Consider the following 18,366-nt stretch of genomic DNA (forward strand, 5'->3'; position numbering starts at 1 on the left):
TATAACTCTTGTACTTCCTCCATCTCATCACTTTTTTTCCCTCTTCTTTGTCTCTGTCTAAATACACACACACACACACACACACACACACACACATCATATGCGTGCATTCATACACACGCAGTAAGGAATATTTTTCAGACTACCCCATCCCTTAAATAGAGTACTTTATTTTCCTTAAGGTGGAACTATTTTCATAGATGATGCCAGAAAAAATAAACTGTACAACTTGTGGGTGGGAATAGGAGGGAAAAATTGGCAGAGAGCAAGGGAAGGGTGACAAAAAGAAATGGACTACTTATTGACTTGTGTAACTGTAATCCCTTTTGAGTCTTTTTTTTTTTTTTTTGCCAGTCCTGGGCTTAAGCTCAGGGCCTGAACATTATCCTTGGACTTTCTCAAGGCTAGAGCTCTACCACTTGAGCCTCAGCACCATTTCCGGCTTTTTTCTATGGATGTGGTACCCAGGAATCGAACCCCGGTCTTCCGTGCATGCTAGGCAAGCACTCTACCACTAGGCCAAACTCCTGGCCCCCCTTTTGACTCTTGGTTCCTTTGAACTCAGGGCCTGGGCACTGTCCTTGAGAAAGCTCAAGGCTAGCACTCTAAGGCTTGAACTACAATGCTACTGCTAGCTTTTTCTGTAAATGTGGTACCAACGAATAAAACCTGGGGCTTCATGCATGCAAGGCAAGCCATACTCCTGGCCCAACTATAACCCTTTTTTACATCACTTCATTTTTTTTAAGATTTTATTAACATTGACGTTTACATCATATTTCAAATGTCATGTTTAACAAACAAGTATTCAAGAAAAGATTCTCAATATACAATCACTGGCACATAGATTTTAGAAATAGAAAAATTAAACAACAACAAAATGATGCAGAAGCCACACATGGTGGTACACATGTGTAATACCAGTCACTTAGGAGGAAAGAGGATTAAGAATTTTAGGACCAACCCCAGCAAAAAGTTATTAAAATCTATTTCAAAAACAAAGTACAAGGGGCTGGGAGTTTGGCCTAGTGGTAAGAGTGCTTGCCTAGCATGCATGAAGACCTGGGTTCAATTCCTCAGCACCCCACATACATAGAATAAACCAGAAGTGGTGCTGTGGCTCAAGTGGTAGAGTGATAGCCTTGAGAAAGCCCAAGGACAGTGCTCAGGCCCTGAGCTCAAACCACAGGACTGGCAAAAAAAAAAAAAAAAAAAAAAAGTACAAAAGGTCTAGGAGTATGGCTCAATAGCTGTGTGAAGTTTTGGGTTCAAATCCCAGTATCACATTTTTTTTAAAAGTCACAAGGAAAGTAGATAAAATGCTTATTTATTTATTTTTTACCAGTCCTGGGGCTTGAACTCAGAGCATGACATTGTCCCTGAGCTTCTTTTACTCAAGGTGAATGCTCTAACAACTGAGCCACAGCACCACTTCTGATTTTTTGTTTATACGGTAGGGAATCAAACCCAGGGCTTAATGCATGCTAGGCAAGCACTTTACCACTAAGCCACATTCTCAGCCCTGTTTTTGTTGATTTTAAACATTAAAAGACACTTCACTATGACAAGAGTCTAGTATTCCTAGAACTGCATATATTAGAGCTTCCTGTATTGATGCATCTTTCTCAGAACTCTAAGGTACTATTACAATTATTAACATTTTGTAGTTGAGGAACCAAAGGTTCAAAGATGATAATGGTAAGCGAAAGTTCAACTTGCTCAAAGGCAAAGCTGGCAAGCAGCAGAGGCAGGATTCAAGTTTAAATAGTGTCAACTACAGTGAAATGTACCTATAGTCCAAGATATCTTAGAAGGATGAAGTAGAAGAGATACTTGACCAGAAGTTCAAAGCAAGCCTGGGCAACATAGCAGCCCTGCCCCTCAAAAAATAAAGGATTATATTATCCATCTTCTAAGATAACAATTAGGGGGCTGAGAAGGTGGGTTAGTGGTATAGTGCTTGCCTAGCATGCAGGGTCCATTCCTTAGTACCACAAAACAGAAAAGGCCAGAAACTGGCAAAAAAAAAAAAAATCACCATTAGGTATATCTTGCTTCAAACATTGCTTCTTTTAACACAGTAAGAAGAAAGTTGAATAAAATCAAGAGACACATATCAACTGAAGCGTTTCACATTTTTATTTTTTTATCAAATGGAATATCAACAATTATAGAGCTATTTCTTGCACCACTTGTGCAAGAATTAAGATTAATATTTCTTAACCAGTTTCCCAAGATCTAAGTATTAGCTCATGATCAATAACAATTCTCACTTTTTTTGGTTCATCAACCTTTTTCTTTTTGTAAAGGCATAAAAAGCAAGCAAGGGCTGGGAGTCTGGCCTAGTGGTAGAGTGCTTGCCTAGCATGCATGAAGTCCTGGGTTCAATTCCTCAGTACCACATACCTAGAAAAAGTAAGCAAACATGATTCCTAAAATATGGAAATATGCAGTCATCATATTCTCTCCTTGCTTGATGTAGCTGTGACTTTTCTCTGGAAGAAGGTTCCAAAACTTCAGTGTATCTTAGCCTGGTGCTGTAGCTCATGTCTGTAATTCTAGTTATTCAGGGGGCTGAGAACTAAAAGATCTTGGTTTAAAATCAGACCATGGTGTGTGTGTGGTGGGGGAGGTAAGTGGGAGAAAACTGAGAGAGGGGTTAACAATGTTTGACAAGAAATATACTCATTACCTACTTATGTAACTGTACTCCTTTACAATAAAATTATCTGTAACACCTTTACAATAAAATTAAATTTAAAAACTCAAGTCAACCCATAAAAGTTGCCTGTGAACTGAATTCTTGGCTCAAATGTAAAGGACCAAGATGGGCAAGTAAACCAAGTAAAAGCACAAAAGGCATTATCAAGAAAAACAACCTGTAATCTTAGCTACTCAGGAGGCTAATAACTGAAGATTGTGGTTTGAAGCTCTGGAAAAAGTCTGTGAAACTGAAAACACTTAACAGACAGCATTGAAGTCCTAGTTCAAACACCAGTATGGGAAGGTAGATGAGGGTAGAAGGGAGAAGGGAAGAATGGGGGAACAGAAACAGAAGAGGGAAGGGGAGAAGGGGAACTTTAGGGGGGAGTGAGAGAGAAAGAACCCATCTAAGGGCTACTTCCTCTCAGTAGTAAGCCTTTATGCAACAGTGCAGGAAGAGTCTGAAGCCTTTTGTAAAGGCAGTTTTTCTTTTCCTTTTTAAAATTTTGAGTGTGAATTTACTATGAATTTAAAATTTACATACTGGTTGATCTTTTGGGGTGGTACAAGAGTTTGAACTCAGGGTCTTGTAATTGCTAGGGCAGGTGCTCTACCACATGAGTTAAACTCTGAGCCCTGGCTTATATGATTTCTCCCTTTTTTTTTTTTTTGTTGGTTGTGAGGCTTGAACTCTGAAGCTGGGTGTGGTCCCTGAGTTCTTTAGTTCAAGACTAGCATTCTACCACTTGAGCCACAGTGCCACTTCTGGCTTTTTCTATTTATGTAGTACTGAGGAATCAAACCCAGGGCTTTATGCATGATAGGCAAGCACTCTACCACTAAGCCACATTCCAAACCCCTGAGTAGCTAGGAGTATGGGCATGAGCCCTTGTGCCTTGCACTTTTTAATGCATTTTTAAACTACTACTGTAAAGGTGATGTACAGAGAGGCTACAGTTACATAAATCTGATAGAGTACATTACTTTTTGAACAGTGTCACCCCTGAGGGCATTTCTTAATGGCAGGCTCATCATCCATCTGGATTTCCCCCTTTAAGAACAATACTACCATTCAATTTCTTATCTTGGCTGGTTATGGTGTTGATAAGTGCACTATTTTAAAGAGAATCCTTTAAGCCAAATGGAGCTAAGAGATTCTTGAAATGAAGACAGAAAAAAAAAATTGACAGAATTGCAAAAAGTTAAAGGTGGGAACTGTTGGCTCACACCTGTAATCCTAGCTACTAAGGATGCTCAGATCTGAGAATCAAGGTTCTGAAGCCAGACCAGGCAGGGAAATCCTTCAGACTTTTATCTTCAATTAACCACCAAAAGCCAGAAATGGAACTGGACCAAGTTGTAGAGCACTAGTCTGGAGCAAAAGAAGCTGAAGGACAGCACCCAGGACCTGGGTTCAAGCCCCAGGATCAGACCCCCCACTTACCCAATTAAAAAAAAAATGCAAAAAGTAGCATACACACACCAAACACAAAAGAACTTACGGCACAGGCTCACATTAACACATTAAACTTGGCGCTGGGAATTTGACCTAGTGGTAGAGTGCTTGCCTAGCATGTAGGAAGGCCCGGATTTGACTCCTCAGTACCACACACATAGAACAAAAGCCGAAGTGGTGCTGTGGCTCAAATAGAAGAGCTCTAGCCTTGAGAAAACCCAAGGACAGTACTCAGACCCTGAGCCCAAGCCAGGCAAAAATAAATAAAAATAAATAAAACATAGGAAAAATGATCATAAATTGAAACAACATGCCATTTGCTATACAACTGAAAATTAATTTTTCAACATTTATCACATAAGTTAATCAACCTGGAGGGAAATACTCACTAATCTAACTCCATTTTATCCTCTGGCTCTATTTTTGCCTCTTTTTCCTCCTGACTCTCCTACAATTATCACAGATTTCAGGAATGAATAGGCTGATCATAAATGCCTTTATAGGACCAAAACTCCTACTCAGCAAGGACAGACTAACCTCCCACCTTCAATGAGGGCAATTTCCTATAAAATGGGTAGCACCTAGGAGCAGGAATAATCGACTCCTGGGGACTAGATGTTTCCCCTCAGGTGGTAAGAGCAGTAATAACTTCTTGTTTTAGTTTTTGTTGTTTTGTTTTGTTTTTGCCAGTCATGGGGCTTGAACTCAGGACCTGGGCTCTTTTTGCTCAAGGCTAGTATTCTTCTTTGAGCCACAGTTTCACTTCCGTTTTTCTGGTAGTTAATTGGATAAGAGTCTCCCAGACTTTCTTTCATAGGATGGCTTTGAACTGCAATCATCAGATCTCAGCCTCTTGAGTAGCTAGGATAACAGGCACCCAGCAACAACTTCTTTAGAAACTCTTGAACAACCAAAACTAAGACAATAATTGATCATACCATTGGCCTGGCCAAGATTACCTGCTCTATTGGCTATTTACACCCCCAACTACTCCTTTACCTTCTCTATACTCTTAAGAGTTCCTCTGAGCCCCTTGAGAAGTCAGAACCCCTTACTCTGTTCTTTCCCATATGACCAGATTAAATGTCTTTTCTCTCCCCTTACTACCACTCATCTCTCTAGTTGGGATGTTGGCATAGGTGGCCTAGACTAGTCTATTTGAACTCACCAAATGGGGGAAATTTCTCAAAAACTCCAGTAACAAAACCAAAAAAGAAAAGGCAGAATTACTTTAAGGTTCATGTTCTATACATGATAACTGTAATTTGAAACAGAATTTTGAAGACAACTTAGATTCTAATCCAATGGGATGCAAGAAACAAAGAATTGGCAAGGTTTAAACTGAGATGCCTTTCTGGTTATGATTATGATCATTTATTTGGCTCTATTACTCTTTTTCTTTTTTTTTTTTTTTGTTATGGTGGGTCATGGGACTTGAACTCCAGGCCCAGGCACTGTCCCTGAACTCTTTAGCTCCTGCCCTACCTCTTGAGCCACAGCGCCACTTCTGGTTTTCTTGTGGTTAACTGGAAGTAAGAGTCTCATGGACTTTCATTCCTGAGCTGGCTCTAAGCCATGATCCTCAGATCTCAGCCTCCTGAGTAGCTAGGATTACAGGCATGAGCCACCCTACCCGGCTTACTCTTTTTTTTTTGGAGGGGGGGAGGGAATTCTGGGACTTGAACTCAGGACCTGGGCTTTGTCCCTGAACTACTTTTGTTCACGGCTAACATAGCATTCTACCAACTGAGACACAGCACCACTTCCAGGTTTTTTTTTCTACTTATGTGATACTGAGTAATCAAATCTAAGGCTTCATGAATGCTGTGTAAGCATTCTACCACTAAGTTCTGGCTCTATTATTTCTAAGTTTTTAAGCATGATGGATAATTATGAACATTTAGTTACAATTTAGTCACAACTCTCATGGACAGTTTTTACTAAGTCTAGGTTCTTTGGCTGCTGGTGGTTTATGTTAGTAATCCTAGCTACTCAGGAAGCTGAGATCTGAGGATCATGGTTCAAAGCCATCCCAGAGAGGAAAAAAAGACTGAGAGACTTTATTTTACAATAATTAAAATACATTTGTCTAAGTAGTAGAATGCTACTAGTCTTGAGCAAAAAGATCTGAGGGATAACACTCAGGCCCCTAAGTTCAAGCCCCATCCCTCCCCAGCAAAAAAGAAAATAGTGATAGTCTAATAAATCGGAATTGTTTTTATCAGTTTCTCAAGTAGCATCTAAGAAACATAAAAATGGCCTTTTAAAATATCACGGACTATGTATTAAGGCTTCAAAAATGTGCTTTAGATCCAAATTGTATACCAAACATCATATATTCCAGAGCATAGTCAAATTCTCAATTTCAACTTAATTGTCACAACTTAGATTTTCTATGACAAATTTAATTATTGTAAAATAAAAGTTCCTAAGACTCATGTTTTAACATATTTCTCATTAAAGGTGTGTTTCCTGACAAAGTTTTAAATAATATATATTTATTGGCCTTTTTTGTGTGTGATATACTAATCATTTTCAGCCATTAAAAAAGTTAACACTCCCTTAACTTATAACCACTTTGAAGTTTATTTTACAGCACTTTTATTGAGACATTATGTGATTTGTTGACCAGGATTGTTTACAAATGTAATGCTTGGTCTTTGTGACAATTAAAAACCTTTAAGTACTAAAATTTTACATCATGATTTGTTTAACTTAAGAAGTGTTATGATGGTGAAAACTAAAAGAAGAAAACTTAGAGCAGAAATATAAGGATTTCCACAAAAATCATATATTCCTTCCATATATCAAAAGGGAAGGAAGACGGAATAGGAAAAAGAAAAGCTGAGGAAAAATGATGAAAAGAAAAAGGGAAAGGCAGGCAAGAAAAATACTTTTTTTCCCCATTTGCAAAAAGGAGGGAAACTCTGAGGTCTCAGCAATTAATGTAATCAATCAAGTCAGTTTATATTAAGGCATCTTCTTTACATATTATTGAATCCCATCATGCCTTTCATATTACCAGCAGCACCCTGTTGAAACTGCCTCATCATTGACTGTAGTCCTGCCATACCACCTAGAGGGAAAGTAAATTAAAAAATTAGCAAGCAGAATTTACTATTTTACTATTTTTGCCAAATAAAACTTTCTAAAATACAGTTTAATGATTGCATTTACCCATATGGTGAAGAACTCTAGGATCCATCATTTTGGCCATTTGTTGATTCAATTTTGCCATCTGTGATTGACTCACATTCTTAGACATATCACCACCTTAAAAGAAAAGTGTTTATCAGTGTAGGATGTAATATAATCAAAAGTCTGATGAACTGACTAAATATACAACCTATAGAATTATTTTCACTTGTATATATTACCTACTAATTTTTTTAGCCAGTCCTGGGGCTTGAACTCAGGCCTGGGCACTGTCCTTGGACACTTTTTGCTCAAGGCTAGTGCTCTGCCACTTGAGCCACAGTGCCACTTCCAGCTTTGTCTGAGTATGTAGTACCAAGGAATCGAATCCAGGGCTTCGTGCATGCTAGGCCAGCACTCTACCACTAGGCTATGCTCCTGGCCCAAGCTCCCATTTTTCTGTAAAAGTTTCTTTTTATGGGTTGGTCATGGGGCTTAAACTCAGGGTCTGGGCACTGCCCATGAGCAATTTTCCCTTAAAGCTGATGCTCTACTACTGTTAGCCACAGTGCCACTTCCAGAAAAAGTTTTCTGTTGGTTAACTGGAAGTAAGAGTCTCATAGACTTTCACCCCTAGACTGGCTCTAAGCCTCCTGAGTAGCTAGTATTACAGGCGCAAGCCACTGAAAACCAACTTCTGTATTTTTTCCCCTGAAATTTAAAACTGGTAAAAAATATGAAACGCTTGACAATATATATATATATATATGTCTACTGCATTTTGGTTGTGTCTTTATTAAGTAACCAATACTTAGATAAGGTCTGATAGCTCTTCAGTAGTTCCACAAAGAATTGTTAGGGTCATCTGAGAAAAATATTTAAGTGGCATAAGTTGTTCATTAATCAATATATGAAACAGCATTATTAAAGGATGGGATTTATAACTAATTTTAAACATGCTATCTAAATTGTCCTACAGGTCCCAAAAGGGAGCAAGAAAGTATCAAAGATGACAGCAAAGTAATAAAGCCTGGCATGATGCTACATTCCTGGAATCTCAGCCTTTGAGAAGCTGAGGCAGGACAACCTCAAAACAAGGTCAGCATTGCTGCCCCATAAGTTCAAGGATAGTTTGGGATAGATAGCAAGATCATAACTCAAACAAAACAAAATAAAAGGTAATTACAAATACCTGGAAATACCTCTTTTTTTTTTTTTTTTTTTTGCCAGTTCTGGGCTTGAGCTCAGGGCCTGAGCACCGTCCTTGGACTTTCTCAAGGCTAGAGCCCTACCACTTGAGCCTCAGCACCACTTCTGGCTTTTTTCTATGTATGTGGTACAAGGAATTGAACCCGGGTCTTCATGCATGGTAGGCAAGCACTTTAACCACTAGGCCAAACTCCCGGCCCGAAATACCTCATTTTTAAGGAACTATTTATCTTTGAAGTTTGACAGCTCAACAGTTTGACAAATAAATTCACTTTAATATTTACATTATAAAAAAATAATATAAAGGGGGAAGGATATTTGATAAACTCTACAGAAAAGCAGCCAGATACTGTCCATAGTCCTAGCTACTCAGGAGGCTAAGATCTAAGAATCACAGTTCAAAGCCAGCCTAGGGCAGGAATGTCTGTGAAATACTTACCTCCAATTAATTATCCCAAAAAGCCAGAAAAAGAGCTGTGGCTCAAGTGGTAGAGCACTAGCCTTGAGCACAAAAGTTTAGAGATAGCACCCAGGCCCTGGGTTCAAGCCCCAGGATCAGTACAGGAAAAAAATTTTTTTTAAATAAAAAACATATACACCTATACATATGTATATATAGTAAATGTAATTAGAGAACTAATTTAACATCAACTATGTTTCTGATCAGAGCAGAAAAAATATTCTTTAGTGTTACAGAATTGTTCAGAAATAAACAGTGATAAAGCAGCCTATGTAATGAGTCACCATCCTAAGTGTCCAACCAAAGCATAAACAAACATCTCTTCATAGCTACAATAGTAGTGATTAGTAGTTAAACAGAATTTTTGGTAATATATAAAAATAACGATTTACTGGAAAAACACAGTAGTTGTTACATCAAGTGTTATTTCCAATAGGGTCTGTAAGATTTTGCAATATGATATGCACTTTTAGTTTTTTTAAGTTTTTTTTATAATATATATATATATATATATATATATATTGCATGTTCATAAAATCATGACATTTTCTTTTCAAAATGTCTATTACATTGAATTGGCAAACAGTAAATCACAGATCACCTTATAAAATGTTATAGTAGTTGACTATAACATGTAATTCAGTTATTTTTTGTGTGTGTGTACAAGTTGTGGAGCTTGAATGAAGACTCTAGATGCTGGTCCTTAGCTTTTTTTTGGTCAAGGCTAGCCTCTATCACTTGAGTTACAACTCTACTTCCAACGTTACCCTGATTAATTACAGAAGAGAGTTTCAGTGGCTCTCCTGCCTGGTTGTGCTTTAAATGTGATATTCAGATCTCAGCCTTCTGAGTAGTTATGATTACAGACAAGATAGTCAGAACCCTTATCTTTTGTAGTACTGAAAACGGAACCTAACACCTCACATATACGAGTCTCTACCATGGCAGTCATCCCTAGTCCCTACAACTTGAAATTATTCAGTGATGTTTCCAATATTAGCAGCATTCCTTGACTTTAATTCTTAGGTATTCAATTTCTCTTCATCCAGTTATTTAATAGTGAACTTATTTTTCTTACCTTTGAAAAGTCCTTTGATACCTCCCATTTTTTTTACCATCTGGGCAAACTTAGTATACTGTGTCAAAAGTTCTTGAACATCTCTCGTTGACACACCTGATCCTCTTGCTACTCTCTGGATTCTTCCTGGTTGTTTACTAAAAACCTTGGCACCATCTGTACTGTCCAATTCTGTGGGCAACAGTCAATTATACTCATTTTCAAATGTATATAATTATTAGTCACAATCAGAGCAGTTATGTAAAGAGCAGGATATAACTTCACAGAGCTATGTAGATTCTTTTTTAATCAAATCATGATTTCATTTTTCTCTCTGCTTACTCTGAACTAACTTACATACAGAAAACACATACTGTCAATGGTTAAATCACAGGTTTAACAAATGGTATCCTCTGGCATATTGGCTTCAGCTTTAAAAACTGAACACAGATTAAATGAAAACATATGGCATTCCTAAGCTACAAGAACAGACAGACATGTACTTTACCTACAGAAGGAAAACAGAACATTTTGAAGGCTTCTGAGCTCCATGCCCAGCATTTTATACTCTTTTTTTCCAGTCCTGGGCCTTCAACTCAGGGCCTGAACACTATCCTTGGACTTTTTCTTCAATGCTAGCATTCTACCAGTTGAGCCACAGCACCACTACTACCTTTTTCTTTTTTTTTTTTTTGCCAGTCCTGGGCTTGAGCTCAGGGCCTGAGCACTGTCCTTGGACTTTTTCAAGGCTAGAGCTCTACCACTTGAGCCTCAGCACCACTTCTGGCTTTTTTCTATGTATGTGGTACCGAGGAATCGAACCCGGGTCTTCATGCATGCTAGGCAAGCACTTTAACCACTAGGCCAAACTCCCGGCCCACTCCTAGCTTTTTCTATGTATATGGTACTGAGGAATCGAACCCAGGTCTTCGTGCATGCTAGGCAAGCACTCTACCAGCAGGCCAAACTGCCAGCCTCAATGTGTCCAGCTTATAACATAGCTCATCTGTCAACCCTTTCCATGCTTTACACACAACACAGGGATATATGGTATGTTGCAAAAAGAACTGAAGCACTCAACCTACTTTTGCCCTAAATAATTACTAAGCTTTAATTAATAAATTTAGGTTATATAAGCAAAGAAAAAGAGGTAAGTACTTATCTACAACTGTTGGAAGCCAGAGTGGAATCAAACTGTACTTTGATTTGCATCAGATAATTGCTTTATTGTCTTATTGTTTTTTGGCCTTGTTCTGTTCAATTGATCTGAGATTTACCATATGAATGTAACCCCCAACAGTTCCCTGATTTACCATCTGGATGTAACACCTGGAAGTTCCCTGGTTTCAAGAAGGGATATAGCCTTGAGTTGAAAATAAACGGGGTTGTAGTCTTTACCTGGGCTGCAGACCTCCCGGACCCCATCTGTTTGTCTCTTTTCTATTTTTTCCAGTCCTTGCCCCCTATTTCAGGAATCCCAATTTGCAGGCCCCGGAGTACAACAGACAGAAAAGTTATTATCTTCCTTATAATCAAGTTATTACTACTAGTGGTTGTTTTACTATTTTCCTGCAAATAATGAGTTAATTCTCACTAATTATTGGTCACTTAAGTGAATGACGTACAGTTCTTTCTTTTGTTGCATATGATCTCAAGAATGGGCTGGACTTGGTCAAAATTTCTACTGTCTAGCTCTATAAAACCCTGCAGAAAGTGGTTCTGTCTTAATATCTCCAGAAGAGATAGTCTACTATCTAACAGGCAGTCTGCCATTTTGTTTTATCTGTAATTACAGCAACTCTTTTCATATAATAAATTAAAATGTTTCCCTGGGTACTTCCATTTCTATTTGTTTCCTTGTTACACATAAAAAATAGGGTTTTCAAATGCTTGAGAGCTACCATTTGCCCTAGTCAAATAATGGTTCAGAGTACAGACTCATGGAAAATGCTTGGGTTAAAGGGAGCCTTTCTATTCACCAGTAATACTGGGAAATTTGCTCAATTTGCCTTTACTTCAGTTTCATTATCTGATTAAGGTAAGGTATGTAGTTTTCAGGAAATAGCTTTGCACAGAGTAAACACTTGAGATATGATTAATTTTACACGCAAAAATGTTTGCAATGATGAAGACAGAATCAAGAAAAACACACTTGCTGGGTGCCATAGACTCATGCTTGTAATCCTAGCTACTCGGGAGGCCAAGATCCAAAGTTTTAGAATTTAAGGCCAATCCATAGTATCAGCAGAACAACCAAGATAAATAAGTTCAAAGGCCTGAAATCAAACCCTAGTAATGACAAAACAAAGATTTTTTTTTATAGATTACTGTGAAAGCCTGGATCTCAGGAAAGAGGGACAGACTATAAAAATTAATAATGATAGCCAGGCTCCGTAGCTGACACCTGTAATCCTAGCTACTCAGGAGGCTCAGCCCTGGCACAAAAGAACCTGAGACTCCAATTAACCTCTAGAAAACTGGGAAATGGGGCTTGGCTCAAGGGTAGGGTGATGGCCTTGAGCTAAAGAGCTCAGGGACAGCAACCAGGCCGAATACAAGCCCTGTGACCCCCCCCCCACAAAAGTAATAATAATAATAATAATAATAATAATATAATTCAGGCAATGAAAAACAAATTAGTATTAACTATTCAAAGAAAATATACAGAATCAAAACAAATCTGGCTACAATCCCGAAATACATACATATTTATTTAAGAACTGGCTAAGAAGTGGTTGTCCCAGCCATCAATCAACCATGCTGAATTCCATTGGCCACCTCTATATGGCCAGCCCAACCACATGGCTGGGGGCCTATAAAAGTAGCCTGTAAGATCAGGTGGGGTCGCTCACTCACTCACATCTTAGAGGCAGCCCTGACCGGTCAGTATGATTCTCCATGCTAGGAGCGGAATAAAACTCTGTTTAACTTAACTTCCAAAAAAAAAAAAAAAAAAGAACTGGCTAAGAAAACAGTACTAGTTATGAGCTACAAAACAAGAGTATATTTGAATTCAAGCCCCAATACAAACACATACCAAAAAGTAAGTAAAGTAAGTAAAAAAAAAAAAAAAAACCAGGCAAAATAAAATAGAATTTACAACCAAGTCTCAGTGGGAGGCTAAGATCTGGGGATCACAGTTCAAAGTCCAGGAAAAAAACTTTCTTAGACTCTTTACTCTGATTAACCCAAAAAGCTAGAAGAGGAACTGTAGCTCAAGTAGTGGAGCACTAGTGAGCAAAAAAGCTCAGAGACTGTACCCAGGCCCTGGGTTCAAGTTTCAGGAATGGCACACACAAAAAGCAAAATACTATTTTTTCTTTTCTTTTTTTTTTTTTTTTTTTTGCCAGTCCTGGGCTTCAGCTCAGCGCCTGAGCACTGTCCTTGGGCTATCAAGGTTAGAGCTCTACCACTTGAGCCATAGTGCCACTTCCTGCTTTTTTGCATGTGTGGTACTGAGGAATGGAACCAGGGTCTTCGTGCATGGTAGGCAGGCACCCTACCAATAGGCAAAACTCCCAGCCACCAAAATATAAAATTTTAACACTTGTAAAAACAAGGAAGAGAGGAGATAAAATAGAAAACAAAAGTGTGTGCGCACATGTGCACATACATGGGCGCATGAGTGTACATGAAGTGCTAGGGTTAAATGGACTCATGAGTGCCCTACCACTGAGTTTCGTCCCTAGCCCAGCTTTTTAAAAATTAAGATTGAAAAGGAAGATATGAATTGGTTTCAACCAGATTATCTCTGTCTACAATTAAAGTCTACAACTTATATGTAAGAAAGAAATTCTCCAATTTGTCATTCTCAGCCTTTTTAGTTGAAGCTTAGGATAATATGACTAGTATCTGTGTTTACAGTGAGGTTTTCTTTGGAACAGTTTGTTTTGTGATATATTAGGGAATAGATGTTAGCTATTATTGGTAAGTGATTTGTATGTGGTTAGTTACAAATAAAACTGGTACCGGTGCAAAAAAAAAAATAGAAAACAACAAAAAGATTAACAGTGTTGTACATCCAGTGCTGTAAAGGTCTAGAAAAATAATTAAAATAGAAGCTGTGGCTCAAGTGGTAGTCACCAGCCTTATGTAAAAAGTGCACTAGCCCTAAGACCAGCATAAAAAATAAAAACATAAATGTTTGGTATACTTGCTGGGTAGAATTAGAAAACTAAAAATAATAAGGAAAAAACATTAAAGGGTCATGGGATTAGAAATACTAATGGAGCTGGGTCAGACCTGTGACTCACAATTATAATACTAGCTACTCAGGAATTTGAGATCTGGAGGATTGAGATTCAAAGCTAGAGAGGACAGAAATGCTGCAGAGTGGGCCAGGAGTGTGGCCTAGCAGTAGAATGCCTGCCTAGCACACATGAAATCTTGGTTTCAATTCCTTGTTACCACATACCCAGAAAAAACTGAAGTACTGTGGTGGCTCAAGCAGTAGATTGCTAGCCTTGAGAAAGCTCAAGGACAGTGCCCAGGCCCCGAGTTTAAGCATCAGGTATGGAAAAAAGAAAAGAAAAAGCTATGGAAGGCCAACAAAGAAAACAAACCAAGGGAAAGCTTGAAGTCTTGAAGTAAAAGAAAGAAACAGAAAGGGAGAAAGGGAGAAAGGGAGGGAGGGAGGAGGAGAAGGAAGGAGGGGAGGGAGGGAGTGAGGGAGGGAGGGAGAGGAGGGAAATGTTAATGAGCTGAAGACCAGATGAAAGACCTAAAAGTACCAGAAGTAGTGATAATGTAAGATGACAAAGATGGAGCAGTATACTTCCAGTATAATTCCAGGCTGTAACCTGGAATGTTTCAGAGTAAAAACAAATTTGTAAACATTTTTTCAGCTATCTTTTCAGATTCACAATGTATGCAGGCATACTGTAACATCTGAACTTAAATAAGCATTTAACTTTCTAGTCCTGTTATCCTTTCAAATTTGACTACAGATACCTTAATTTCTATCAAAAATCATGAAGAACTAGAGATTTTAAAAATTTTCAGACCTCGGGCCGGGAGTTTGGCCTAGTGGTTAAAGTGCTTGCCTAGCATGCATGAAGACCCGGGTTTGATTCCTTGGTACCACATACATAGAAAAAAGCCGGAAGTGGTGCTGAGGCTCAAGTGGTAGAGCTCTAACCTTGAAAAAGTCCAAGGACAGTGCTCAGGCCCTGAGCTCAAGCCCATGACTGGCAAAAAAAAAAAAAAAATTTCAGACCTCATGTGAAGCAGCATTGTACATTTTTCCCAGTCGTGAAGTCAAATCAATAATTATAACAGAACCTTCAAATTATTATAAAACTACCTAAAAATGACATAAATTTCCTACAGCCTATCATCAAGAAAACAGTAAAACAATCAACTTGCTGATATTCACAAAGCTGTACTCTGTGTCAAGTAATCTACCATCTTACCTTGGTCATTCATACTATCCATTATAGTCATCAATTTCTTTAGCCTTGCCATTGACTCCTGCTCATTTCCTTTGCTCATAAAGTCTGTTCCAAAACCAGGTATCATCCCCTAAACCATATTCAAACATAACATCATTATTAATTTAATAATTGTTCAGAAAGTCTACATTTAAATACTGGGTCAAGTGTTGACAGTAAGTATTAGAAGATCTACTTTTACCCAAATTATAAAGTATCTGTTCTTAGAAATTTTAACAAAAATACACAAGCAAATTAATCATGTACACATTATGAAAATGTCACAATGAAGTTATATTTGTAATGATATTCATTAATGAAAACTTTTCATTTTGTAAAAAAGAGCTACAAAGAAATGTTAGAAAATTTTAAGGACAAACTAACCAAGATCTGACTGAAGGGGCCCATTTTCATGATATTTTGAAATTGTTCATACATGTCTCGCAACGTAAATTGACCTGAAATACAATACAAATAATTCACATACATTAGAAATTGTGTATTTCCACTCAATAAAACTAGCATTTTCCTTAATCATATATTCGCCTTAAATCATACATATTAAAAAATATCCAACCAACAAATATTCATTGAGGAATCACTAGGTACAAGATGCCAATGTCATGAGAAATAACAGGCATATGGACAGATTCTACCACAGAGAAGTAGACATATCAAATCCATATTTGAAAACATGGCTCATAAATTATCTATTAGGATAAAGAAACTTTAAGACTTGACAGTACCAAAACTAATGAGGATATAGAACATGTGCAACTCCCATACATTGATGTGAGAAAATATGCTAGAAAAATGTTTACAACATTGTTTGAAGTTTCTTAAGCATCTCAGCTATCCATGACAAGAAAAAATAGGTAGACTAGGGACTCAGCAATTTAAAAAATTAGACATAAAAAATTTCTGGATGATTATCAAAACTATTATGCTGATAGTCATAGTGCTACATGCCTGTAATCCAAGCACATGGGAGGCTGAGGCAGAAGCAGTATAAGTTCCAATCCAGTCTGGGATACATAGTAAGTTCCAGGCTGGCTTGAGCTACAAAGTAAACCCCCATCTCAAACAAAACAAAATTAAATAAAAAACTATGATGATTGGGGAAGATTAAAGATGGGACAGGAGCCCAGAGCATGGCGTAGTGGTAGAGGGCTTGCCTCGCATGAACAAAGCCCCAGGTTCAATTCCTCAGTACCACATACACAGAAAAAGCCTGAAGTGGTGCTGTGGCTCAAGTGGTAGAGCTCTAACCTTGAGAAAGCCCAAGGACAGTGTCCAAGCCTTGACATCAAGCCCCAGGACTGGCCAAAATAATAATAATAATAATAGGACATATTTTATAATTTCTAAAATATAATTTTTTCTCAAAGGTATGAAGAAATAGGTATGTGTATGCTTTTGTTGGTTAGATTATACAGTGATAAAAATTTTTTTTTTTTATCTTTTTTTTTTTTTTGCCAGTCCGGGCTTGAGCTCAGGGCCTGAGCACTGTCCTTGGACTTTCTCAAGGCTAGAGCTCTACCACTTGAGCCTCAGCACCACTTCCGGCTTTTTTTCTATATGTGGTAACGAGGAATCGAACCCGGGTCTTCATGCATGCTAGGCAAGCACTTTAACCACTAGGCCAAACTCCCAGCCCAGTGATAAAATTTTCATAAAGGTCAATTGCCAGATGTCTCCACTGACAGACTTCAAATTGCACTAATGTATCTTATATATTATAATATATGAGAACTAACAAACAGATAAGATGTCCCACCACGGCATTTTTATAATAGTGAAAGACATGAACAGTCTAAATATTCATTAATAGAAGCCTAAAAAAATTAAATGATCATTTCTTTCATGTACTGGAAAATAATATAACCAGATAATATAGACAGACAGACAGACAGACAGATTTAGAGATAGAGAAGGAAAAGCAGCACAGAGAGAAAGAAAAAGTAATCTATTTTTGTCTTGAAATATAACACAATATCATGTAACCCTTTTAATAATTACAATAAAAATATTAAAAAAATATCTATAAACAATAGGTGACATCTTGATAAATGCTTATAATGTAAAAATGAATAAATCAAACTAATTAACAAATCTAAAAAAAAAGAAATATAACACAGTAGCCCAGTATTATCGAGAAATGAAAAAAAGGTCACTGAAGAATTTTCAACCATTTGGTAGAGGGAATTTGATCGGGGTATGTGCATGGAAATGTCACAATGATACAGATGCCAGTTGCTTACACTAGCAATCCTAGCTACTCAGGAGGTTGAGATCTGAAGATTGTGGCTCAAAGCCAGCCCAGGCATGAAAGTTAGTGAGACTCTCCAATTAACCACCAGAAAATGGAAGTGACAATGTGGCTCAAAGTGGTAGAGTGCTAGCCTTGACCTGATCAGGGCCAGAGTCCAGTCCCTGAGTTCAAGCTCCAGGACAAGAGGGAAGGAAGAAAGGAGTGAGGGAGGGAATGAGGGAGGAAGAAAGGAAAGAAGGAGGAAAGAAGGAGAGAGGGAGAGAGGGGGGAAAGGAAGAAAAGAAGGGAGAAAAGACAGAAGGGAAAGGAAGGGAAGGGAAGGAAAGGGAAGGACTAGGAGTTTGACAGACTGGTAGAATGCTTGAATAGCATGCAAGAAGACCTGGGTTCAATTTCTGGGTGCTCAGGCCCTGAGTTCAAGCCCCAGGTCTGGCAAAACAAACAAACAAAACCAAGCTGGGTGCACAAAAGGACACGAGACTCTTATTTCCAATAAACCTCTAGAAAACAGGAAGTGGGGCTTGGCTCAAGGGTAGGGCCAGAACCTTGTGCTGAAGAGCTCAGGGATAGTGCCCAAGCCAGAGTTCAAGCCCCATGACCCACAAAAGAAAAAAAAAGAACAGGTTTAATCCCCAGCATCACAAA

The 18,366-nt window shown here is 38.1% G+C and overlaps 1 protein-coding gene across 2 annotated transcripts in view; it reads right to left on the reverse strand.

Annotated features, from left to right (window-relative positions):
- Positions 1–6,726: 6,726 nt before the first annotated feature.
- The window catches only part of Srp54 (signal recognition particle 54), a 46,048-nt gene continuing 34,408 nt past the window's right edge, over positions 6,727–18,366 (reverse strand). For both annotated transcript variants that reach the window (XM_090345178.1, XM_090345179.1), the window contains 5 exons: positions 15,834–15,907; positions 15,432–15,540; positions 10,042–10,212; positions 7,337–7,432; positions 6,727–7,235 (listed from right to left, as the gene is read on the reverse strand). In XM_090345178.1, coding sequence (XP_090201304.1) covers positions 7,144–7,235; positions 7,337–7,432; positions 10,042–10,212; positions 15,432–15,540; positions 15,834–15,907 — 542 coding nt within the window. In that variant the 3' untranslated portion in view covers positions 6,727–7,143. The remainder of the gene's footprint in view (positions 7,236–7,336; positions 7,433–10,041; positions 10,213–15,431; positions 15,541–15,833; positions 15,908–18,366) is intronic.

The sequence above is a fragment of the Megascapheus bottae genome, chromosome 14 (assembly GCF_031878675.1).
Source record: "Megascapheus bottae isolate mThoBot1 chromosome 14, mThoBot2.hap1, whole genome shotgun sequence".
NCBI classification, from domain to species: Eukaryota; Metazoa; Chordata; class Mammalia; order Rodentia; family Geomyidae; genus Megascapheus; species Megascapheus bottae.